Source organism: Pantherophis guttatus, chromosome 3 (assembly GCF_059756535.1).
Source record: "Pantherophis guttatus breed Tessera chromosome 3, ASM5975653v1, whole genome shotgun sequence".
NCBI classification, from domain to species: Eukaryota; Metazoa; Chordata; class Lepidosauria; order Squamata; family Colubridae; genus Pantherophis; species Pantherophis guttatus.
Genome location: NC_142065.1, coordinates 54,122,600 through 54,148,990, shown reverse-complemented (window position 1 = coordinate 54,148,990; position 26,391 = coordinate 54,122,600). Strand labels below are relative to the sequence as shown.

Genomic DNA, 26,391 nt, shown 5'->3' with positions numbered 1-26,391 from the left:
TTGAAAGTGATTTTGTATCTGCATTATAATTTTCCTTCTTTTTTCAGCTCTAGAATGTATTTTTTGAGATTGACATACTAAAATGAATTAGAAAAGAGCAACACAGAATTCTTAAATTATAACTTCAAGAGATATTTTTAAAAATCCCCCGAAGTAGGTTTTTCCCATTTTCATTGCTTCAGCACACTGGATTGATTCTACATTGTGAACTACATTGTGAATTTAAAAGGTAATATACTTGTGTGCATAAACCCATAGTTTAGAAATTGATTTAGCAATAAAAGAAAAGCATTAACAATATCAAAGTTGTGCAAATGGTTCGAAACTGAAGCATTTTGAACCTACTTATTTTGAGCATAAAACAGCTGCAGAACTGGAATGTTTTAAACCTGAAACAATTACAGGGTTTGAAGTAGCCCATTTTTTAATCTGAGGTGGTTTTATAAGCATTTGACAAATTAAGAAACAGCAAACTAAAAAGAGAAAGAGATGATATACAAAGCATAAGTTGCTGAACTGTTCTGGAGTGCTTTTTTCACACCAACAAGAACTGTTTAGGGTTAATATTTCAGTGTTTGCCAATAACTTTGCATGTAGATCTTCCTCAATGTTAAATTAAGTTTTATGTTACTTCTAAGAGTATCCCATTTTCTATTGATATTCCCCAGGAAATCTCTAAATTTCTTATTCTCTGACTTGTTGACCTCCACCTAATTTATAATCCTCTACTTCATGGGTCCCCAACCCCTGATCTGTGGACTGTTACTTGTCCATAGCCCATTGGGAATGGGCTGCACAAGCGGTAGGCGAGCAAACAAAGCTCCATTTGTGCAAACGGCGGGCGCAAATATGAAATCATCCCCCCCGCCACTGACAGTCTGCGGAGCCAGAAAGGTTGGGGACCAGTGCTTTACTTGATTTCAAGACTTTTACACTTTTGTATAACATAGTAATATGGGCAATAACTTCTAATTAAATGTGTATATCTATGGAAATTTTATTATTATTTCTTATTTTTATTTTGAAGTTTTTAAAAAATTGGACAGAATGGCATCATTGCTACTTTTACTAGGTACTTGCTTATCTTGCTTGTAAAAACAATTCCATTTCAACAAATAGATTACAAATTCATACCATTTGTCCCTAGGATTTTTGTTTTAATTTGTCAGTGTTTTGCTTCAGTCACCATTCTCTAAAACTGACTTTAAAGGAACCACACACAAAAAAAGAAAGAAAATGTAGTAGCAGTATTGGCAATGGTAACTCATTACCAATTTTCTTGTCATCCCTTTTATAACTAAGACCACAGAAACCTACTACAATCGGAATTCACCATTTCTAGAAGTTAGACTTCTCTCATGATCCCAGACAGCGAAAAACAATTATGCTGTCATTTATATACACACATATCTTGACATAACCTTTTTCTTTAGTTCCTTTTCTATTTAAATAGTTGACAACTGAAAAATGTACTGGTAATCCTTGAAGAAAGTACAGATAGTCCTCAACTTATGACTGGTTGCTTAGTGACCATTAGAAGTTATGACTGATCCAAAAAAAGGGGACTTACGATCCAGATTCGAAGTCCTGATGGTCGGTTTCCCTCTGTGGTCTCATGACCAAACTTTGAGTGCTTGGCAAAACAGGTGCATTTATGGCATTTATGGCAGACTCTATTTGCAGAGTCCCTTGGTCACATGGCCATGTTTTACAACAGCTTTGCCAGAAACCAGTTCGTTTCCATTTTTGGCATTGTCCATAGCAAACCATTGGTTTGTATAATAACTGCCACAAAAAAAGGTCATAAAATTGGAATGGTCACATAACCAATCCATTTTACAACTGTTATGACATATGACGGCTCCTTTATGGACATATGTCAATAGATTTTGGACATGTCATTTTTGGACATGTGATGCAATACTCGGAAAATTACGGCATACGTCACTTAATCCTCCAAGGAAAGATTGAAGGCAAATGTGGTCCAGGCAGAAGAACATCATGATGGCTTCAAAATCTAAGGGACTAGTTTAGACAAAACTCAACAGCACTTTTTTCATGCGGCTCTTGATAAAAATAGGATCACCAACATCCGATGACGGATATGGCACAACAAGAAGTAGTAGTCAAGGACTACCTGTAAATGGACTTTATTAGACTGTTACACAGGAAATAAAATGGCAACCCTCTGCTGTCCAGGGTACTAGGGTCAGTATCTCTATTGAGTAATCGGAAAACTCATCCTGTCTCCTTTATCTTAGCTTTTTTTTCTTTTAAAGATATATATAGTTGTATAAATTAAATAGTAAAGTGTCTTTAATACATCCACATAGAGAGGTGACTACAGATTAACTGTTTATATAGTAACTCTTTTTTCAAAATGAAATGTGAATAGAATAGAGAATATAGAGTAGAGTAGAGTAGAGTAGAGTAGAGTAGAGTAGAGTAGAGTAGAGTAGAGTAGAGTAGAGTAGAGTAGAGTAGAGTAGAGTAGAATAGAATAGAATAGAATAGAATAGAACTTTTTATTGGCCAAATGCGATTGGACACACAAGGAATTTGTCTTGGTGCATATGCTCTCATTGTACATAAAAGAAAAGATACATTCACCAAGAATCATAAGGTACAACACTTAATGATAGTCATAGGGTACAAATAAGCAATCAGGAAACAATGTAGAGTAGAATAGAGAATATAGAGTCAAATAGAATAGAGTAGAATAAAATAATAGAATAGAATATATACTATAGAGTAGAGTAGAATAGAATAGAGGGGGCTCCCCCTGGGGTGCACCCGGAGGCTCCAGCTGGTCCAGAACGCGGCCGCGCGGGGGATTATGGGGGCGACGAGGCGCTCCCACATGACACCTCTCCTGCGCGAGCTGCACTGGCTCCCGGTGGTCTTCCGGGTGCGCTTCAAGGTGTTGGTGACCACCTTTAAAGCGCTCCATGGCTTAGGGCCGGGGTACTTACGAGACCGCCTTCTGCCACCAATAGCCTCCCACCGACCAGTACGCTCACACAGAGTGGGCCTCCTCAGGGTGCCGTCCGCCAGACAATGTCGGCTGGCGACCCCCAGGGGGAGAGCCTTCTCTGTGGTGGCGCCCACCCTCTGGAACAACCCCCCCCCCAGAGTTACGTACAATAACAGACCTCCGGATTTTTCGTCGGGCCCTAAAAACCCATTTATTTCAACTAGCTGGGCTGGCTTGAGTCAAATTTTAAACTGATTTTAAATTGGAATTGTTTTAATTACGGCCAAAATATTTAATTATTTTAATCAGTTTTTAGATTTTGTATGTTTTGTATGTATGTCTTGTTTTTACTTTGGCTGTTCACCGCCCTGAGTCCTACATTGGAGAAGGGCGGTATAGAAATTTAAACAAATAAATAAATAAATAAGAACAGAATAGAGAGAGAGGGAGGGAGAGAATAGAATAGCAAACAGAAGAGAATAGAGAATAGAGTAGAACAAAACAGAACAGAAAAGAACAGGAGTTGGAAGGGACCTTGGAGGTCTTCTAGTCCAACCCCTGCTCAGGCAGGAAACCCTAATACCATTCCAGGCAATTGATTGTCCAATCTCTTCTTTCCTCATGGTCTCCTTATCCCACATACTCCACCATCAAACCCAGATCCGACTTGTCTAACAAACCAAAGCGAGCGCCTGTGTGTCCGCCGTCTCTCCACTAATTAGCGATTATTCGGGGAAGGCCCGGAGGAGACCTCTTCGCTTGGAGCTACCGCGAAGACTTCCTTCCCTAAAGCCGTCGGGCTAAGCCCTTCAGACAACGCCTTACAAGCAAAACAAAAAAAAAAAAAAAAAAAACCCGTCCCCCCCTCCCCCCACCACCCCCTCCCGCTTTGCTCCGCCAAAAGGGAGGCAGCGCGGATCCCGAGGCTACGCCTGGATCGGGTCGGGCTCACTTCCTCCGTGCCTGCCTGAGGGCAACGGAAGACCGTCAGCCACGAAACGCCCACCCGCTTGCCCGGGCCGCCGAGGAGCAGCCGGGGACGCGCAACGAACAAAAGCCGCTACAAGCGAACAGGCCGCGCGATGAGGAGAGCCCAGCTGGGCCCCTGACAGCCGCCGCCGCCGCCTTTCCCCTCACTCTGCCCGGGAGAGGCTGAGCGGGGCAGGCCCGGGCCCCACCCTCCGCCTCAGCCCTTCTTCCTCCTTACCGAGGAGAAGCAGTTTCACCTCCTTGGCCGCCTTTTCCCCGTCCTCGCGAAGGTTGCGGTCGATCATCCGACTTCGCTCGGCCGCCGCTTTATCTTCGGCGCTCAACGTGCAGCCCATCGCGGCGACAGGACGGGCGAGGCGGGCGACTGGCACCCCTGGCGCTCCTCAACGGCCGCAGAAGTCGGGAGGGGAGGAAACTGGAGAGGCGGGGGGTGGGGGGGGAGGAGGAGGAGGAGGGAGGAAAGAGAAGCGCCACCGGAAACCAGCCTACTTCCTCCTTTCAAATCACAGTCCGACCAGAAGCGAATTGCCCTCTGGGAAGTGTAGTCAAAGCGCGGGTCTTGCCTCACCGCCAAGCACTGGAAAGGGGTGACTTCTGGACACTCGCCGCGTCGGGCGCAGGGCATAGTGGGAGCTGTAGCCCATGAACAGTACTCAACAATACTTGAGTTTGAAGGCGGAACGTCTCGATTGAGTGGGGGGTTGGACTACATGACCTATAAGGTCCCCACCAACTCTGTTAATCTGATTGGAACAAAACTTTATTATTTTGTTCCAAAATGTTTAGCAATACCTTTTCCGACTAATCAATGTCCCAAAGATGCTTTTTCAAGAGGCAACTGGACTTTCTGGTTTTTCTTTGAAGGCGTTTCGCTTCTCATCCAAGAAGTTTCTTCAACTCTGAAGAAGCTTCTTGGATGAGAAGGTGAAACGTCTTAAAAGAAAAAAAAAACCAGAAAGTCCAGTTGCCTCCTGAAAAAACACCTTTGGGACAACCATGACCTGGATGACTGAGAATCTCCATAGACGTCGGTCTAATCAATGTTATTAAAAGGCATCAGTTTTCATGAATTGCAGTGCACTTCACAACAGGTGCATACAATGGCTAAGTGAATTGGAGCTCACCAAAGTTTATGCTTTTTAAAAATGATTACTTGAAAAAGATGCTATTAAGCTTCTGATTTTTTTGACACCATAGACTGACATTCCTTTTCTCCTACAAATCTTTTGTACCCCGATCCAAAATCAGAGAAGCAAAGCAAGGATTTCGTTAAACGTTTGTTATTGCTAAGAATCTGCAATTAATATACAAATGCGGTCCTAAACTCATGCACAATGAATATTATGAATTGCATCATCTTGAATTTTATTTTACAAAAACACATCTGGATTGCAAAAATCTGAATATCCACTAGAAGTTGTCAAAGGGTTTAGAGATTTGGATATCTTTTGGTGATAATCTAGTGATTCTTTGGGTATTATCAGCCTATATATGGCAGCTGTAAGCCCCCAGTCCTACTAAAAGTTTGATAGATTTCAATCCAATGTGGAAAAAATACAAAACCCAACACAACATATTAAGACATAATGGAATTTGTTTGGTTTTGGCTTAGACTTTATGGCAGGATGTCAGACTCACGGCCCACGGCTCAGAAGCATCACGTGCTGGCCCCGCCCCCACCCCAGTTTAGCGAAGGGGGAAAAAGTCTCAATACATCATGTCACAACGCCGTGACGACACGAGTTTGACACCTCTGCTTTATGGTCTTTGTCAAAAATCAGCTGTTAATATTTATAAAGCCAAAGAACCTATTCCTCCAGGTGTTTTCCTCAGAGAGTTGGCACATTCCCCTCAAAGGTTGAGGACATACAGAGTCGTAGGTAAGCTTTTCTGTTCTGTACACCTCAAAACATGTTTTGAAGATCATATTATTATATATGCAACAGTGTGAAATCACACCTGCCAGTTCTTTAGCTGGGGTTGACCTTCATACCTATCAGATTTCTTCCAAGAACCTAGAACAGGGCTGTCAAGCTCCTGGCCCCGCAGGCCGGATGAGTGCTGGCCACGCCCCCCCACCTGGTTTAGTGAAGGGGGGAAAGTCCCAATACGTCATGTGATGCCGCCATGATGACGTGAGTTTGACACCCCTGACCCAGAATGTCATAATGTATCAGCATAGTATTTGTGTGGATTCAAGCAGTATGGCCTTTTGTAACTGACAGATAGAAATTTTGTCAATGCACAGATTTTTCTAAGCATCATTCGTGATTTTTTGATATGGTAACCATAGGGGCCGCTGTGGCCAGTTTATGTCCTAAACTTTGATTTTCAGATCTTGATACTTTGCAATCTTCTCCAATTCTTTATTTTCTATCCTCCTGTAGCCTGGTATTGCCAATCAATTACCTGCATTTTTGTTCTTTTCAATTGTAAATTGAAATAATTTGCAAAATAATAATAATTATATTAAAATGTACATGCCGCCCAACAGCCAGTGATTCTGCTCATCCATAATAGTTTGCACTTTCTGCCTCCTGGCCTAATCACAAAAAAAATTAACATTTTTCAGAAAAAGAAACTATATACACAGTTTCCCTATTCTTTTAGCTTCCCAATCTGAAAAGTACAGCGCTAATTTTTGCAAAAAAGTCAACAACATGAAGAGTGCTTGATCTTCTAAATTTTGGGATTAGAGATTCTAATGTCTGCTTATTATTTTCTAACACCTTTGAGCTTTTGCAACCTAAAACACAGGTGCTATTCATGGAAATTATTCCTTTTCTTTTTCAGAAGAATATTTATTAAATAGATTTCAAGAGCAGTTCACAAAGGAAACAAAGTTTGTTGCTGCCATTTCACAATCTGGTTTCCAAAAAAGGAAGTTATCTATGCAAGTGTTGCCCTCTAGTGTCCTCTATGAAGTATTTCTGAAGTATCGAACATAGGTGGACTTGATTGACAAGAAATAAGATGCAGAATATGTTCTACTTCCTTTAACGAAATATTTATTTCTGTAATATTGAAGTTAAGGAAAAGACCTCTGAAGAAATTATTTATTATCATATGATTTCTTTGTTAAAAGTGAATGCAAATATGTTGACTTTAAGTTTGCTTAAAGGCAAAAAATATATATTTTCCAAGCATTTTAAGCGCTCAAGAGAGGTATAAAAAGGACTGTGTTTCCATCTCTGTGTATTAGATATGCAATGTGTGGAAGGGAAATTGAGAAACATCTACAGTATAAGGACACAAACTACCTTTAGTAAATTGTATTTTATAAATGTGTACTGGTAGTCCTTGATTTACAACTATTCATTAGTGACCATCCCAAGTTACAACAGCATTGAAAAAAGTGACATGACTGAGTCTAGCAATTACAACTGTTACAGCATCCCCACAGTCATGTGATCAGAACCTGGTTATATTCATGATGGTTGCAGCATTCTGGGGTCATGTGATCAGCATTAGTGACCTTCACAACCGGCATCCATCAAGAAAAGTCAATGGGGGAAATCAGATTCACTTAACAACTACACAATTCACTTAATGACTGCAGTGATTCACTTAACAACTATGGCATAAAAGGTCATAAAATCAGGCGCAACTCACTTAACAATTGCCTTCCTTAACAATGAAAATTCTGGCCTCAACTGTGGTCATAAGTCAATGATTACCTATACAGTAACCCTCTATCTATATCATGTCTGTTGAAGAAAAAACATGATTTTTCTCGATTGTGTTCACAGCTCTTTTTTCAGTGCTGTACAAAGAGGCTGTGTATTTATTTGCTGCTGTAATTTTTAGGAAGAAGGGCTGCCCTGAAATGGGAACTAATTTGAGAAAGAGACTTCCCTGGCACAAACATCACTAATTGTAGAAAATTCTTAGAGGCATTTGGAGTGTCAAAAAAGTCAAAATGGCAGTGTCACTCATGTGATAGGAATCCTGCCCTTTTGTATATATGTTGAACCTATGGTGCCTGTAATTAAGGGCAAGCCTTTAATCACACATGTCCAGCTGCCATCTTTTTTCCTCCTGCTGCTGGACCTAAACAACCTCCTGTAACTTGTGAATCAGCCTTTTGAATAGATGGATTTGAGGGGTACAGTAGATATTCATAAAGTTTATTCCCATTTGAGATTTGAACCTGGATGAAAGTAAAGCAGGTATTTGGGAAGTTCAAGAGTCCCGAAGCCATCTCTGGTTCAAATGCTTCAACAATGTCTTTTGTTTGGGACTCCCTACTAACAGTCGGTAAAGAAATTTGAACAGAACTACAGATGGACATGGGATTTCCCATCCTGTTGATCTCTAAAAACTTGCACTTTGCAATATTAATCTTGCTTGGTTTTTACAAATCCTCTTACTTTTTGAGACAGTGGTTTCTCCAGGTGAAGTGCTTTCAAAAAGCAGATGAATAAAATGGCAATGCCATTCGACTGAATAAAGAAAAAGGATAAAGGTTATGTATTTATCAGCAGATTGTGTTTTGAAGAGGTGGCAGAACTAGTCATCCTCACAAACTTTTACTCTCAGACCTCATCAGTTTCCAATGTCCCTTAAGTAAAGGGAAAAATATTATTGTGTTACCAATTATAGAAAGAAGAATCAACAGTCAGTTTGGCATTTTGGCTGTCTTCAGTATGTGAAATGGTGATATCCCATTTTGAGAGAGAGACAGACAGACAGTCAGACAACATTATAATATCACAGGACAAGAAAGAGTTAGGTTTTATGTCAGTGTTTGCCATTTACCGTGTTTGGAAAGGATTTAACAGAACATCTGAATTCTTCTATGAGATTTAGACTCATAGAATATATCCCGGTGTGTAATGAATGTCAGTGTGGCTACAGAGTTTAGTTTGTATCTGAGTCCATATCCAGCCTGTAAATATCCAGATAGTCATTAACAGCAGCAAAATTCTTTGCAGTCATCTCGCAGCCCCAATCTGATAGTCCCAGAGGAGCGCAATCTGCAAATTTTAATATGGATTTTAATATCCCCTGTCTGAATATCTCAGGTCTGCCCTTTGTCAATGCCACTCCCAAACATCTGGATTTCATACTCTTGTTCAGCAAAACTGGTTATATGACTTCAAAAGGTAAATGGGCAAGAAACCAAGATTCAAAGGAGTCTCCGGAAAAATTGTCAGGTGCTATATGCAAACTGGAGCTTCTCTGAACCCCACTTCTTCTCTTAATCCCCAAGGGCATTCATTAAAATGGATCCAAGAACCTGAAAAAGAATAAATAAACACTAGCAGAGAGAGAAAATAATGTTCTCTGGAATAAAATTCCACTTTGTCACTCAAAAATGAAGCCAGCACATCTTTCCTATTTGAAGTTAGGCAGTGTTGAAACAGCACCTTGTCTGAACGTTATTGAGACAATCATTTTCTTAACTGAAACCTTTTGTTCTCATTTGATCAGCAGAGAGCCCATCACACACAGGCACCAAACATTTGTCAAATAAATAACCATTTTATTTGTTGCTCTAGGCTTCAGTTGTCCTACATTAAAATAGTTTCCTTTTCTTGCAAAATGAAGCCATGAAAATGTTATATATGATCCAGAAAGATTTTGGAGAGAAAATATATTCTGAATATTGGGATATTTAGCACAATTTTGCATAATTTAACAATTTTTGAATTGTGATATTTAATTTACTTTTCTTCTTGCTGGCCTTGTATGAAGGAGAAAATGTTAACAGTAGAAAATTGTGTTATTGGGAAATACACACCCACACACACCCATGGAAAGAATTGAGAAACGTAGAGATTAGCATGGGTCTGTCTATTGTGCCAATTTCCACTGAACTTTTGGTTTAACTTTCTTTTGCTTCCCGAGACTTCAATGTGGCACAACCTAACAAACAATTCTGGTAAAGATACGAAGACTACAGTATATAAAAGGAAAAATGAACACTGAGAAACTGAAACAAACAGCTCTCGACACACATACGCATCATTGGAGAGCATTTTAAGGTCAGAAAAGGTTACTCCTGGTGGATGAGATTGCAGGGCTGCACAATTATATGGAAGTTAGGGAATACTCTTATGCACTGCAAATTCCTGGTGCACTTGTCAATTTTCTGTACTCTCTGAACTGACCAGTTTTGCTTCCTTAAGATTGTTACTATATTTGGCACGTCATGTAGTTTTAATATCACCATCTGGTACCTTCTCAATGTAGAGAGAAAGCAGTTCCCAAAATTCTCAATAACCATGGTCATTGCTGGCAGGGAATGCTGAGAGTTTATTTTTTTACTTAGATAGAGGATACCTGGTTATGGAAGGCTCATTTTTTGAAGTCTTTGGCTACAGTATCCAGAGGAACTGAACCAAAAGTAATCGCTATTGAAAATAAAATGTTTGCAGCTCAAACTATAGCAAAAATAGTATTTTGTATTCTCAAAGTTCCTTCCATCAGGACTCATGTGAGATGAACAATAAACAACTTACAAAGAAAAAAAAAAGGCAATTGAACTAATGTCGTTTCAACCTACTACTTAAATTTGAAGAAGGAAATAGGGAAAGATGATTATTTCTGAAGTGCCAGCAATTCTTTATAGTAAAATTACTCCAGGTCAAAAGGAGGCACTAACTGGCACGAGGGATTCACCCAAATGTTTTTGAACTATAGCTTTCTATGGATGGGTATAATTTTCAGGGCACCTCACGGACAGCACAAATTAAAACAAGATGTCTGACAGCAGGAAGGATGTGTGGTAGGACTGAATACACAGAAGGGGGTTATGAAGTTTTCATTCATCCTGGAATCCTAAACTTCTAGGCCAAAATTGTGATATGCTATCAGAAGGCCATACAGGAAAAGGAGAAATTGTGCTGGATAGGCAATAGAGAAGCATTGGTGCTATGACATAGCTCAGGAGAAGCCGTGATTACCTTAGATGGGCATGAAATGAACTAGGGGAACATGTGCTCTTCCAGTTGTTGCTGAGCAACATCTGTCAGAATTCTGACCCAGGATAGCCAATGGTGACACAGCTAAATGTGTTTTTGAGACACTCATTTAACAACTGTCTTGCTTAACAATGGAAATTTTGGGCTCGATTGTGGTTGCAAGTGGAGGACTACCTATATGTAACAGCTTAAAGCAATGTGTGAACCAGATCATAGGCTTCATTTTACCAATGAAATGTAAACTCATTGCAATTAAAGTCATCGTTCTAATCTGACATTAGAATCATCTGAATTAGTTAGTTCCATCTGAATTAAACCAACTGGTTTATTTTATTTTGGCTTGGTGTAACAAAGGAATCCAGCCACTGAGATCATCCATGGTTTGTTTACTTTTAACTACAGGGAAAGCTTCCTGTATCTTCCTTAGATTTGTTGATTTCTTTAATAGTAAGACAATTCAGAACAGGAGAATGTGGAGCTGTAAAATGTGTTCCTACAATATAAAGGTCAGTTGTTCATCCAGTTGTTGCTTCTGCCTGTCCCTGGGCCTTTTTGTAGCTCAGTCATGCCTAGCCCAAATACCAGTGAGCCCTCTCATTTATAATCCTATAAATCAAAGACAGCCTTGATTAGAAGGTGGATGGAAAGAGTCCAAAGCAGAAGATAACAATTACTAGAGAAGGGAGGGAAGAAATGAAGGAACAAACAAACAAACAGACAAATGAAAGAAAGAAAGAAGAAAATAAAATATTCAGAATAGTGATGTTTCCAACTACAAAGGTTAAGAATGAGTTGATGGGGCGGGTGAGCAATCAACATTCTGTATTAGTCAAAAATTAAACGAAATTAACTGGATACTATTAGCAGCTGATTTTGTGTGTGTGGGTTTACTTGAGCAGCACGTTGGAGAGAAAGGGTTCCAATTGCCATGGTGTATTTATTAAATACTCCCCCATATACAAACATACACATTCTTCCTCGGCTGCCATATTCTGCATTTCACACATTGATAAATCAAGATTGTCAAGTGCAAAAAAAAAAAAAAGAAGAAGAAGAAGAAGAAGAAACCTAGCTACAGGTCAGGCTTCGGTGAACGTGCTGCTCTGATGTAGTTATCGGAGGCAGTGATATCACTGTTCATGTGCTGCTCCAGGAACTCTGAGGTCTCTTCTGCAATTTGCCCTGGGATCCGGAAATCAATGGTAGCTTGGTCCCTTTTGGGGCTAGGCTGGGTAAGAGCATTTCTGGCCTCAGCGTGGCAACCTGTCCCTTGCAGGAACTGCAAGAAGTTCTCCTCAATGGAACCTTCTCTGCTGGGTAACCTGAGATTCTCCTCTGGTGGTTGCTTGAAGAAACAGGTGAGGTGCTTGCTGAGCTCTCCTCTGATCTGTCGGTTGAGGCATCCATAGAAGAAAGGATTGGACGTGAAGCAAAAATAACCAATCCAAGTGACCACATTCTCCGTCTGCTGGCCAGGAAAATGGGAGCTCAGCACTGAGTAGAGATGGAAGGAGAAATAGGGCAACCAGCAGAAGAGAAATTGTCCCCCCACTGCTAGGAAGATGATGACAGCCTTCCCACCCCCAAACGTCCTCTGAGGGGTAGTTCGAGGGGCTCCTGAACTAGTCACCATTGTGGACCTACTACTAAGAGATTCTGATCTTTGCCGTGGGGTATCCATCCAAGTGGGAAGTGGACCATGGTGCATGGCAGCCACTCTGGCCACTTTAAACATATTACAGTAGACCACCAAAATAATGGAAACCGGCAGGAGGAAGTAGAAAACAGCAAAGAAAATCACAAAAAACTTGCAGTAGGCACTTCGGCTCCACTGCAAGGAGCAGGTCTGTCCGTTGTAGGCTAGGGATCTATTGATATGGTCTTGGGAAAGCCATCCCAGGATGGGGATGATGGACATAAGTACTGCCTTAATCCAGACACCAATCAGGACACAGACCACCAGGCTTACAGTCATTTTGACCTCATAGCGCATGGGGTGCACCACATAGTAGTAGCGCTCTACGTTAATAGCTGAGATTGAAAGGATGCACATGGTGATGAAGCAAATACTCAGGAAAAGATAGGTATGACATATGGCATCCTCAAAGACTGTGCCATCAAAGAAAGTTGAGCTGGACAGCATGGCTAGAGGCATTAGGGTAATAGCAGCCAAAAGATCCACCAAGCAGAGGTGGAACACAAAAACAAACTTCCTCAGTGCTGGGGTTTTGATAATGACCGTCATAATTGCTACATTGCCCACAATGGCTGTCAAATCAATCAAAAGCATGAAGAAGAGACCCACAGACTCGGAGGCCACATCTCTGGGCTTGGTGTCTAGGCTAGAATTGAGAAGCATAGAACTCTGGGATGTCTGAAGCAGTCTTCTGATCCTGGCAGGATTTCGTACCCACGGGGTGGGAAGAGAAGGCTCCATGGAGATTAGCACCTCCCTTTACAAGTCCATCACCCATCCTATTCTGGGTCCCCAGAAAGTAATCAAAGAGAATCAAGAGAGATGGTGGTGTGCAAGCAGCCACGAGCCATTTCGTTTGCCAACATTCAAGTCCAGCAGGTCTTTGGGGTACTTATACTTTCCAGTACCACACAGTTCTATGAGCCATTATAATCAGGGGCTCTGCTTAATTCACCAAATCCGTTTCATCTTGATTGTATGTCATAGGATATAATAGCATGGCAGTGTAGAAAGTCCGTGGGACCCAGCCTGAAGAACAGTCCCTTCCTTGCTAAGTGTATAAGGCTTTACTGCATTTTGCAACATGCTGTTTCCGGGGCAAATGTTTGCACCTGAAAGAAATACAGATATATTTAAAGATTAAACACTGGGTTAACCAAAACTGTTCCACTGGCAGCGTTACTAAAATGGGGCTGACTAAAATGGGCAGTTCTACCTTTAAAGCAGATTGTCCTTCAGGGGAACCACTTGGACGGTTGCTGTGAAAGTCAGGCCCTTTGAACTTTCTGGAAAATAATGAGTATGGTCTGTTTCAGGGGACCTCGTAGTGGGTGCTCCCAAGAGAGGAGAATAGGATTCTGAGTTCAGCCCCCAGCCTACTGGGAGTTGAGTCCTAAATGAGAATGTGCATCTAACCATACATTTATCCTGCATAAAATCAGGAGTTAAGTTGAATTGTTTCTGAATATGCAATTTTTATTTTATGCATTATTGTCCCATTTTCTTTCCAGGTTAATAATGTGAAGCATGCAGGAGATATCTCGGCAGTAGGAAGATGGGGTAGAAGAGAGTAGAAATCCCAGTGTGGATGATCACACAGAGAGAGGAAGACATTTAAAAGACAGAAGAGATATACAGCAGACCAGCACTCTATTTGGCTCCTTCCTCTTTTACTCAGCTCTCTGAGTGGAATTACCACATGTTATGATTGCAGATGAAAGCGCTAACCTTGTGTGCACTCCTAGAAGATGGGTAACTACTCTGAATAAAGAGTACATACCTTTTTGAGTACAGCTTCAATCATGACTGCAAGAATTGTTGAGATCCATCAAATCTTACTGACCAAAAAAAAACTTCTTCAAAGATGATGAAAGCCTTTTCCTGGGGTTTGGTTAAGGATACACTATGTTTACTATTAGTATTCAGCCCACACAGCTGTCTAAACAAGAGGGCTGTGGTGGCTTCAACAGAAGGATTTTTAAAATGTATGTTGGGACTGCCCTTATTCAAGAAGTTTTGAATTTCATGTGATAACCATAGGTTTGTTTTGTCAAACAAAGAAACAAGGCAGGGCATATCCTTGACTTATTTATTTTTTCTTTGCAGGTAGGGCAAATAGTTCAGATACTGCAAAGCAAGAGTTAGCAGTTGCTCGCTATCTTAATGCAGCCATCATCTGGTGGTGAATGTTAAGGGTCAGCTCTTAATATATTATTGTCTTTCTATAGAAAAGAAATCTTTACAAAGACAGTTGGTCTCCACAGACTTTGGAATGTTTTGAGTGATGGTCCTGTCAAGGCCTTTGTTGTTCTATGTAGCATTGAAATAAAATGGACCACTGAGAAGATTATTCTTAAGATCCCTCTCTAGTGTTCTGGAGCAACGTTTTCTGGGATAGACTGGGTAATAATACTATCTGAGAGATAGCTAGAAGGTAAATGCTAACTTGCCATGAATTGATCAGATAGACATTCATGTACATAATTTTGCTTTCCATTGCATCCTCAAGTAGCCACCCAAGAGAACTTGTTAGAGTGATTAAAGAGTTATATATCCTATAAAACATGTTAGAGACCTCCAAAATCTGCTGTGACACATCTGCAAAGGCACTTTGATGGAAAAAGTGTCATTCATCTTCATGCCAATTTTAACCTGGTTTTAATATTGAGGTATAAAGTTCATCACTTGGCTTAATCATAAGGAACCATTCTCAATATCTGAGGCAGAATACATGGACAAAATGCTAATATGCATCATCTTGAACCCTGCCAGTCCTGATTTTTCCAAAAAAAACCAAAGAAGGATGACTAAGTGGATCCATAGGGTGGTGAACATGCCTTTGTGTGATCGATTGATAACAGCCGGTTGCCTATACTCTCCTAAATAACTCTCCCTAGGTCCAAGGATGCTGATACACACATCCTTTGCTAAAGCAATATGCTTGAGAGGATGGTGTCTATGCTCCTTTTTTGTGTTCTTAAAGGCGATTGATTACATTGACTCTTTTAAACTGAGTTTAGGCATGGTTGGGGACAGATCAGCCTAAGTGACCTTGGCAGATGATTTCCTGCAAGAGAAAGACAGAGGGAATATGACTGATTGATCCTGCTTTGTTTTTTCAGTATGTAGTTTCGATCTCATTGATCAGGATTATGCCTGTGAGCTCGGAGTGGTTCATTTCCTATTTTTAATGTTGAGCTCAGAAACCAGCTACTGTATGTGCTGCTGCCACGAGGCTTTATCTTGTCCAAAATAGTAATTAACATTAACATATTTCGAGACATTGAGTTATCAATATGCTGAGGCTACTCAATTCTATTTAGTTTCAAAAGTTATTCAGATCGGGGGGGTTCAACTTTGCACACGCAAAGAACTTTATTAGCTTTCATTAAAGGAACCCCACTTTTTGTAGGTATCCATTTGAGCTTGAAAAACAGGTGGAGTTGCTGTAAGAGTAGCATTAACTTTAATGAGTGGATTCTTTAAAATAACAGTATCCTTTTATTTCAGGTTGAAAAAGGTCAGACTGCTTTAATACATAGCAAGGAAGTGATCCACTTATGCCAGATCCAAAGTACTTCTTCCAAAGTACATAGAGCCCTAATATAAACCATCTGAAAAATAGGCAGCATATTTTGAATTAGTATTGGGTTAGGGTTAGAGTGCGGCCCTCCCAAGCTCCATTTTTGCTGGCAGAGGGTTGCAGGAGGCTGTTGCAGCCAGAAACGGAGCTTGGGAACCCCCTTTTCGCTGGCAGAGCACTTGGGCCACCACAGGCGTCCCCGACATGAGTGACATCGAGCAGGCCATGCCCATTCTGGCCACACCTACTCTGCCCCTCTGGGTCAAATACAACCCTGATGCGGCCCTCAATGAAATCAAGTTTGATACCCCTACACTAGACCAACCTGACTCTCAATTAACTCCCAATCCAGATTCAGTATTTTAATTCTACATATAAAATCCTAAGCGAAGCTTTTTCATGATAGATCGAGGTGAACCTACTTTACAATGTTCTACCTTGAAGTGATATCTGCATAATTTCCTCATTGAAATCCATAAGGCACCAGCAGCTATATCACTGAGGAATCAATCTTTTCACCCAAACTTTCACTGGGACAATGTTACAGAAGAATTGGTCTGTTCCTTTTCCCCTTTTAATTAATGTGATTTATATTGTGTTAATTTATTGTGCATGATTATATTTTTTCTTCACTTGGAAACCACTTTTGAATATAATTATGCAGAAAGCTAAATACTGTAAAAGTACACTAATAATAATGTGATTGCAAATATTTATATCTTAACAATCTGCTTGAGTTCAAATTACAGTAAATTAAACACTATTGCATTAAAATATGCTAGCTATGTTTACACATAATATTAGGATATAAACCTTTGTGCATAAGCCACAATGGCTATATTCACACATTGCCTTAAACCAAACAAAACATCCCCATTATGTTTTACCAATATGTGTAATTCCAGCAAAGGCCCTGGGGACATGGGTTTCTTTTAAATAACAATGCTTTCAATACCAGTTTCCCTAAAATAATTTCCATAAAATTCTGTTTGGTTGATTGGCAGTTTTCTGCTCCATCGTGGAATTTTTAGGGAAAGCGGGGGGGGGATTTTAGTGTACTTCACAATTTGCCCAGTTCAGTTTCAGATGATAGTACCGGTAGTATTTGCCTAATAACCATTCATTCAGTTGCTGTTCAAAGTTACGATGGTGCTGAACAAATGGTAGTTATGACCGGTTCTCAAAATTACAGTCATTGCAATGTGACCCTCCATGATCATATAACCAAAATTTGAGTGCTTGGCAGCCCAACCACATTTATGACCGTGGCCTCAACTCTCTACTCCCCCCACCTATCTACCCCCCCATCTCTGCCATTTTGGCCACCCTGCACTCTAGTGCCCCTGCTGCCCTGTTGCCCTGCACTCGGCCACCCCTGCTGCCCCAGCCTCCCCCACTGTCCCCAGCTGACTTCTACCATCATCTTCCCACTATTACTGATGAGGTGAGCCCAACCTAGGCATATGCTGGCCCTTCACAAGACCTTCATGAGGCCTTCATAGCAGCCACCTATCTCCTCACCCATCTGTGCTAAATGCATTGCATGAGGTGATGAGGGCCTGAGTGATTGTGTGAAGGACTCAGACAATCTAGGAAAGGAAACAAACTGGGCAAAGGTCTTCCTGGTCATTGCTATCAACTATTCATCAAGCAGGAACTGTATGTCCAGGAAGATCCCCAAATTGTCATCATCCTTGAATGGAATATGCTACCACATCCAAGGACAAAGGCAGAATATATCCAGACCTGGGTGATCCAAACTTGGTCTTGGAAGGATTGTGTCAGAGGCAGTTCCTTCCCCATCCAAACCTTCATAGTCTCTGCACATATCATCCAAAACTGTCTCAGTACCTAAACCTAAATAAATTCCTAGCCTTAAACCTAAATGAAATGGGTCTAGATAATCCATTTCCTCCAAAATTCCCATCAGCTACAAATGAACCACCTTCTTAACATTCTCCACAAAAAAAAATATTGAAGAATAGTCTATAGTTACTGAAAACTGTTGAATCCAAGGATGACTATTTGAGGAAGGGGCGTGCCACCCATTCCATCTAAGAGGCCAACATGGACCCAACCATGGGTTACCTTCTTAGTCTCTTTAACAACCCAGGCCGAACCAGATCCAGCAAACAGATGGGCTAAGCTAATACCACAGAGAGCCAGTCCACATCTTTAGGAGTTACCGGCTCAAACACATCTCCGATCACACTACCAGATCAAGCCCTAAGCACCTCGGCCTGGCCTGCCCAGACCGAATCCAAGATAAAAAAAAATTGAGCAACTTTAGCCACCAGATAGCCTGAGTAATCCTCACAGAAGCTCAGGAAATGTTCTGGGGGCCCTGCTCATCCAGTAGGAACTGGATAATCCTAAACAAGGCTGCTGGACAGCTATCAGCATACACAGTAAGGGTGGAGAAATATTGATGTCTTACTGCCCTTGTCATTATAAAGTAGGCACTAATATTGGCTCTTATCTTTGTCCAGTTAGAGTCACTTCAAGTCTTCCCTCAACAGTATTCTAGGAATCCCTTCGGGTGTTTCATCTTCTGGAGTCCATTGGGAAAGCAAGATGCATCCCATAATCATGTAAAGCAGAGGTGGGGAACTATGGCCGCTTTATGACTCCTACACTTCCATAGCTGGCTCAGGAATTCTGGGAGCTTAAATCCATAAGTCATAAAAGGGCCATAGTTCCCCACCCCTGATGTATAGGAAGAGGTTGCATAGGAACAACATAAACTAAGGTCCCAGCCACCTGCCCATTCCAAGCCTAAGTCTGTGATGGTGAACCTATTTCACGTGTGTCAGAGGTGGCACGCAGTACCCTCTCTGATGGCATGCAAGCCATCGCCCCAGATCAGCTCCACCATGCATGCGTGCGCGTCTCCCACCAGCCAGCTGGTCTTTGGATCCCTGCTGCGCATGCGTGAGGGTGGGGCACGTGCAGGGAGACCGTGGGCGCATGTGTGGGGGGGGCGTATGCATGAGGGACGCACACACATTGCATTTTGGGGTTTTGTGTATACTTTGGGCACTCGATCTGGAAAAGGTTAGCCATCACTGGCCTAGGGGCTTAGCCAAAACACTCACCAGATCCTCAGAAAACCCCAAGCTCCCTCTGGAACCCCATTGGTCCATCGGCCATTGGGATGAACCAATCAAATCGGCCCTGCCTTCCTGCAGAAAACAGTGACACCGAGTGAGTCAAAAACCAATCAGGAAGTGATTTGTCCATGGCAATGGACTGATGTTGATGACCACTGCCAGATCAAATCTCAACTACTCTGAGACAAAAAATAGTTCTAGTATATGATCCCTGGCATACACCTGGGCATCGATAATTTGGGACAAGTCCTGTAGGCCACAAATTTCTGAGTTGCCCTAGAATCAGTGTCATCAAAGAGCAATAAACTTGGGGACTCTATTGCCAACCAAGATATTGCTAACTCATTATCTATTGCCAAATGATCATGTAAGAACTTAGCCTTCAGAACTTAGTAAAATCTTCCCCTTGCATCTGTGTAAGTTGGTAGGCTGCTACAAGTGGCTGCTAAAATGGAATAGTTTCATGCTGTAAGTATTGATTTAGAAACTTCAAGCCTTTTTCAGAATTTCCTTCAGCAATTTTCTCCCTCTTTCAGACTGTTATTGAAGGATGAATTAATTTTTCTCTGTAAGAGAAAAAGAGAAATCTTGTAAGGATTTCCTTAATGTACCTTCGCAATTTTGAGAAGGACAGACCAGTTAAAGGGTTTTGTGTATAATATTTCAGTAAAATGATCCTCTCACAGATACAATGGAGTCCGGTAGAAAATTGAAAAAGAGGAAATCCTCTAACTCTTTGCTCATTAGTGCCTTTATGTTCGTAGGAGAAATATCATATCTTTTTAAAGGGAAAAGGTTTGATTTTGTCTGTTCCAAATTATGGGACTTAACTACATATAAAGGCTATTTTTTTAACTTTGGTACATTATGGGATGCGGTAAGGGAAGATGACCAGCAGGATCCAAGAAGTATAAAAATCAAATAAATTAAGAAAGATGAGATTTCAGTCCAACTGAGGTGAAAGGTTTTTTAAAAAATCATTCTAGATAAACTCCTGCCAGGGATTTCTCATCTAAGACATTCATGTTCTACATACACTCACAATGTCCACCTGGAACGTGACAATATAAAAGCTGTCTTGTCCTCCTATTGATTCAGTATTGGCTAGGAGAGCCTGCTGGGTTTCAGAAAGAAAGATTTCCCTGCTCTTTTGAACTGGAGATCCCACTGATGGATACACAACAAGGCATGGAAGCTTTTTTTGAAATCCAGGTTCCAGAAGAAGATGTAATTCAGAACAAGCTAATTATGGGGCACACATACAGCTTACTTACATTTATTGTTTGAAGCCAATTGAACGCCAGGAAATTAGAAGAAATGGTTAAGTCACTGTGATGAAATTTATGGTCAGGCAGATATCCCCAGTGAGAATGATACCAATACATTTTTTCTTTAAACATCTGCAATTAGAGAACCTAGTGTGGATAGTGTAAGTTAGCTGATTAACCATAGCACTAACCTCTGTTATAGATTTGTGAACTCTTATGGGTCTGAGGACTTTGCACAATATACTGAAGGTTGCGTTCTAAAAAGTGGTTGAGCCAGGAACCTAAACCAGTAGTGGGTTTCAAATCCTGTTGCTACTGGTTTGCTCGTGGGCGTGCATGCGCTTGTGCATACAACACTTCTGCGCATGCACAGAAGCATCTAGATGGGTGGGCGGAGCCTCCCATCACCGCCGCTACCTGTTCGCCTGATCCGGGGCGAACAGGTAGCAACCCACCACTGACCTAGACCACGTTTGAGGGGGTACCTAGAGATTTAAGATATAAAATAGGTAACTTAAATTCCAGTAAGGCTTAAGGTTCTAATTCTGCTTCTTAATTATTTCCTTCTCCAATCCTCCAATAGAAAAACAGGCCAATTTTTCTGGCCCGTTCTTGGCATTCCTGCTTTGTCATGTTAGTTCCCAAGCACAGTAGTGAGACTATGCAACTTAGCATGACTAGCAGGCAAAACAACACCTCTTACAAGAATAGAGAGCTTTGGTGCATGAGATAATGAGGATTTTCTTTTCTACTTGATCCTCCCATGCATATGGCCATATCAAACCTGAAGGATCTGCAGAAGGCACTTACCCACTTGAGTTGCTCTGAAGCAGACAGCTGCTGACTGGTCATCTTGCTTTCAAGAAGGTCCATGCTGATGTCCTGGAAATATCCCTTTGCACTCCAGTTCAACAAATAGGTTTGGAGCACAGCACTGATGGGGAGTAAAACAAAACAAAATAAAAGCAAAGTGTTTCTATCTATGACTTCAGCTTGGCCCTGGATAATATTAGCTTACTCAGCTTACTTATTTGGCTCCACCCCATTTCTTCTGGCCCAGTGGCCAAAATCCATGGTTTAGCAGTATCCATGAATGGAGCAGAAATCCATTCTGGCCTCTAGTTGGACTCTCTGGGACTTCCCAAAAGTCACTATCGGAGCACTTATTTAGATGTTTTCCCAATTTCTTCCTTTCTCCATCTCTTTACCCAAAACTCTCAACCAAGCAGCTCTTTCCATAGTCTGGGATGGAAGCAGGAACACCCTGGCAGCACCAACTTCTCTCTCATCTTACCAGACAAAGATGACTTCTTTCAGTTAGTGTTCCTTCAAAAAAAATGAACACCCACAAAGTATTTATCTCTTCTATGAACAGGAGAGTTTCCCCTCATTCTCCATACTTTATAATTCCTCATGACCAAATATATGTTCCTTGATTATTTATTTACTTACAATTCAAAGCTATAGCCCATCCCACTCATAACAAGGCATACAGTTAAAAACGATCCAAACGAGAAGAAGGTGTAACCAGGAATGAAAATACCACACATATAAATACAAATTCCCCACAGTTCCTCCCTAACCTGAGGAAAAACCCAAGTCTTCAAAGCCAGTTAAAGAAGGGCAAGATTGGGGAAACTCAATTGTCCAGGTGACGCTATTCCAGAGGATAGATGCCATGACAGAGAAGACATGCCACCCATCTCTTTTCAGATGGCCTTGTTTTAAAAATGGGTTCCAGGGCATGCCACTGTTAGACTTTACTGGATGGTTCAGATACTATGGCTTCCAAATGTTCCCAACTGCTGAAATTCTTACTGGCAACTCTCCTTATCTATCAGCAGTAGTACACGTAAGGTAAATACGGTCTTCAAGAAACACCCACTCATGCATACAAGCTCAAATCCTGCTCACGTGGATTTCCTCCACTGTCCTGCTTCCAGTCTTGTGAGACAAAGAGCACCCCCCCAAAAAAAGCTGGACTTCCAAGTCTTTTTCCTGCTCTTTTCCATCTGAAATGAATGGACACCTCCTACCCTGGCCGAAATGCCATCACTCCTGTCCATTGTTCCTGCTCAAGAAACCTTACCCTAGGCTACTCCTACTGCCGTGTAGTACTTGGAGACCAGCAGTGAAGAAGCAGGCCTCATCTCATGCCAGAAGGGAGACGAATAAGAATCCTGAATGGAGAAAAGAATAGAAGAGGTTGGTCTTGCTCATCTCTTTGCTCTTCTGCGGGAGAAATCTGTTCCCAGCATCACATGCAAAAAGAATCCTCCCCAAATAGCTTATGCTCTCATTGCTCTCTCTATGGTCCTGTACTTATCTCTGTCTCAGCATCTTTGGGAGAATGGACTGGCTATTAACCTACACACAATCACCTGGATGATGGGAAAGCGCCAGCAATATACTACCCCAGATGCCTGCAAGTTGCTGCCTGGCCACAGCTGACCCTCCTCTCTGCTCCCAGTTCCAGTTCATACCTTCCCTAGGTAGACTTCCAGCATACTGGATATCTCCTGCTTCTCTTCCACTGTAACTGATGCACAGATCCACTGCAGTGAAGGGTGAGAGGCAGCCAAGAGCTTGGGGAGAGTCTCAGCTTCTGGGTCCTAGATGCCTCCTGATTTCCATTTCAGTCCTCTAAATTTCTCCTGTGCACAGCCTGGTATGCTACAAGTGGTAGGGCAAGAAAAATGTCAGCCCTTAAAATAAAGACATGTTCAGGATGGCTAAACCAGACTGCTCCAGCCCTAAAACATCAGGAATGAAATGAAGAGAATGTAGATTATAATACTTCTGTGAAGTTTACCTTCTTCCAGGTTTCAGAATCATGCTTTGCCTTCTTCTTTGAAAAGACCAGCATAACAAAACAAAACAAAAAAGGTAAAAACTTGAAAATAGCGCGCTCTATAAAACCCAGGGTTTTCCAGATGTGGGAAGTAGCTGGAGCTTTTTTTTTTTTTTTAAGGCTCTGGGTTTTATTTTTTACTGTTGCCTACCATAATGAGCAGGACTGGTTCCGACTTCCCTTTCTGCTCCACAGAAAGGCTCCAGCCTCCCATATTTCCGTATGAAATAAACATGCAATTGGTAGTCTCTTCTAGGTTACAGCTGCTATTTCCTGGCAGCAGTTCACACAAGTACAGCCCTGCATTGAGCCAAACCAGGTCAATAGTTAACTGCCTTTAAGTGGCCACATTTCTTCTAGTCACGACTGGAACATGCTGGCTGAACAAAGCAAGCATCTGAAAAGCTTCAGATCTCTCTCTCTCTCTCTCTCTCTCTCTCTCTCTCTCTCTCTCTCCCTCCCTCCCTCCCTCCCTCCCTCTCTCTCTCTCATTTTCCTTTTGTGTATTTCTTTCACAGTGAGATGTGGCAACATCTTCAATCATCTAGTGGACTGTATGATTGAGTCTCTGGACTGCAAAGGCCACCTGGTTTCCAGTTCATCTGGCTTCCATAATCTCTGTCAATTCTCATGCCTTTTGGAAAAGCTACCCCCCCATGCCTCCCCCCATCCCACACAATGTCAAGCAATCTTTATAAACCTAAAGTTCTACCCCATGTCTTGGGTTAGGATACTTGGGTGGGCCCATTAAGTTGGGTGATGATGCAGAAAGATGGCCGTTGTTTTTATATAATGCTTTTTAACTTTGGGAGGCTGCTCAGAGTTGTTTCGGATAATCTAGAAGGCTAATAAATAAATAAATCATAGAAATTGAAATCCTAGACATCTGAAGGGCCATCTTGAAGAAATTGGCTTCTTTTCAGGGCTGGCCTCAGGCACAGTTGCATCTAAAATAAAAGTTAAATAAAAATGAAATGACAGTTAACTGCTTTTATTTCATTTGAAAGCAGAGATATCACTCAGATATGATACTAGAAATGACCTGAGCACAGCACAAGACACCAACCACCAATACAGAGTCTACCCTATCAGCTAAGAGACAAGATATTGGTGGGTCATGTTGAAACAAGTACAGGGTGCAACACATATTATTATAGCAGACCTGGGAGCCTGTAGGGGAAGGCAAGTGATCTAATTTGCATTATTGCATCATGTGACTGACACAAATCACATCCTTCTCATCATTGCCCACACTTTGACATTCTTTCACAAAGCCCTGAAGCCCTGGTTTTGCCAACGGGCCTGGAGAACCTACAGTGGGATGAAGCCAGGGGTGGGTCTACTTACCTTTACTACTGGTTTGCAATGGGGCCGTGTGCGTGCTCTTCTACGCAAGCGCAGAAGCATTTTGATGACATCGGGGTCAGTGGGAGGAGCCTCCCGCTGGTTTTACTACTGGTTCTATAGAACCGGTGCAAACCGGAGGCAACCCACCACTGGTTAGAGCCCATCAAGTGGCTTATTTAATTGGCTAATTGTGGTTGCCCAGGGGGTGGGGTGCGGTTATTGCTTTTTATTGTCTTTATGTTGGGTTTTTAATCTCTGTAAGCCATCCAGAATCATTGAGAGCCAGTTGGGCAGCCATATGAATATTTCTTAAATAAATAAATTGTACTTATGTCATGTCATAACAAAAACTCACCCTGCATATGTTGAGAAGGATGTGATGTGTGGCTTCTAGAGGACCTCTGGATTAGCAGACTTTCACATAGACACTTAGAAGCAGAAGGTAGAAGGAACAGAAGAATCTCTCGGGTCATCAAGACTTAGTTTTCGACTGCAAGACTTGTACCTTAAAATATACAATGTAAGATGAGAGTAGCTCTGAATGCTTGAAAAATAATTGCACTTTTGTATCTTAAAAGCATCACTTGACCTAACATTCAAAGCAAACGGTGCAATATATAGATAGATTTCAACCTCAGAAACCCTAATTTTAGAATCAAATGTACAGCAGTATGATCTTAGCCTGTTTACCTACAGGTAAGGGCTTAATGGGGTAAATGTTTAATAAGCATGTATAGGATTACAATGTAAAGCTTTCAGAGCACGGCCATGTTTGTCTTTTGTCGGAAACACTTTACTTAGGATCAGCAGACTTTCCCAGACAATACTCACAACACTGTGTGATAAATATAGCTTTGTTTCTCACAGAAACCTCACGACTTCTTTGGAGGCTACAATTTGGATCTTAATTTATATAGCAGAGGTACAGCTTGTTGGATTTCCTCAGAAGTGCTTATTCATATGATTAGTATTCCAGATATGGAGGCCTTGTTTCTCAAGGCTCTGCAGGAACTCACAATGAAGCTAAAACAAGGGGATTGAGTTTAAGTATGGAACGCAAGTCTCTTTTTTCCTAAGGGCTTTCTCTCAGCATGCCATGCAAGCACAGACACTGTATTGCCTACTAATGGCAACATAAACAAGTCACATCAACAAATGGGACGGAACTGATCAAACCTCACTCTGCCACACTCTCAAGAGATCAATCCTGGGCTGGCTTCCTCTCCATTACAGTGTATTGCTTTCTTATTTCCCAGATCCTGGTTTGCTGATGGAGAAATCGGTCCCATCTGTTTTGACTTTAACCATTCTGGAGACTGGGAGAAAGACAATGATAGTGGAATGTTATGGGCCTTTTCCTAGTGCTGAGTTGAATTGCTCTCAAGTTGGCAGAAAACAAGAATTTTATTTATTTTTTACCCTGTCCTTATTGTCAGTCTCTACCTTGCACCTTACAACCACTGTTCCCAGTCACTGCAATCAATTTCCTTGTGGGCTATCATATCTCAGATTTTATCCACCTTCTAGCTGCCTGTGTCAAAATACTGTGGGAAACACTGCATTTGACATCAGTACAGCTGAGAATATCACAAGCTGGGGATAGTGGGCATTGAAGAAATGTAGATCTTTGTGCCATGGTTAGCTAT

General features: G+C 41.5%; 2 protein-coding genes across 3 annotated transcripts in view; both read right to left on the bottom strand.

Moving 5' to 3' along the window:
- GNAI3 (G protein subunit alpha i3) overlaps positions 1–4,349 on the bottom strand; it is a 37,546-nt gene extending 33,197 nt beyond the window's left edge. The window contains exon 1 of the mRNA XM_034414773.3: positions 4,182–4,349. Coding sequence (XP_034270664.1) covers positions 4,182–4,299 — 118 coding nt within the window. The 5' untranslated portion in view covers positions 4,300–4,349. The remainder of the gene's footprint in view (positions 1–4,181) is intronic.
- Positions 4,350–9,428: 5,079 nt separating this feature from the next.
- GPR61 (G protein-coupled receptor 61) lies at positions 9,429–23,765 on the bottom strand. 2 transcript variants are annotated; one of them, XM_034414772.3, is made up of 4 exons: positions 23,031–23,765; positions 22,637–22,727; positions 21,358–21,481; positions 9,429–13,698 (listed from the first exon to the last, which is right to left on the bottom strand). In XM_034414772.3, the coding sequence occupies exon 4, from the start codon at positions 13,325–13,327 to the stop codon at positions 11,963–11,965; it is 1,365 nt and encodes a 454-aa protein (XP_034270663.2). In that variant the 5' UTR covers positions 13,328–13,698; positions 21,358–21,481; positions 22,637–22,727; positions 23,031–23,765; the 3' UTR covers positions 9,429–11,962. The 2 variants fall into 2 exon arrangements, with proteins under 2 accessions (XP_034270663.2, XP_060545828.2); XM_060689845.2 differs by lacking the exon at positions 23,031–23,765 and having other exon boundaries at positions 22,637–22,781.
- Between the last annotated feature and the right edge of the window lie 2,626 nt (positions 23,766–26,391).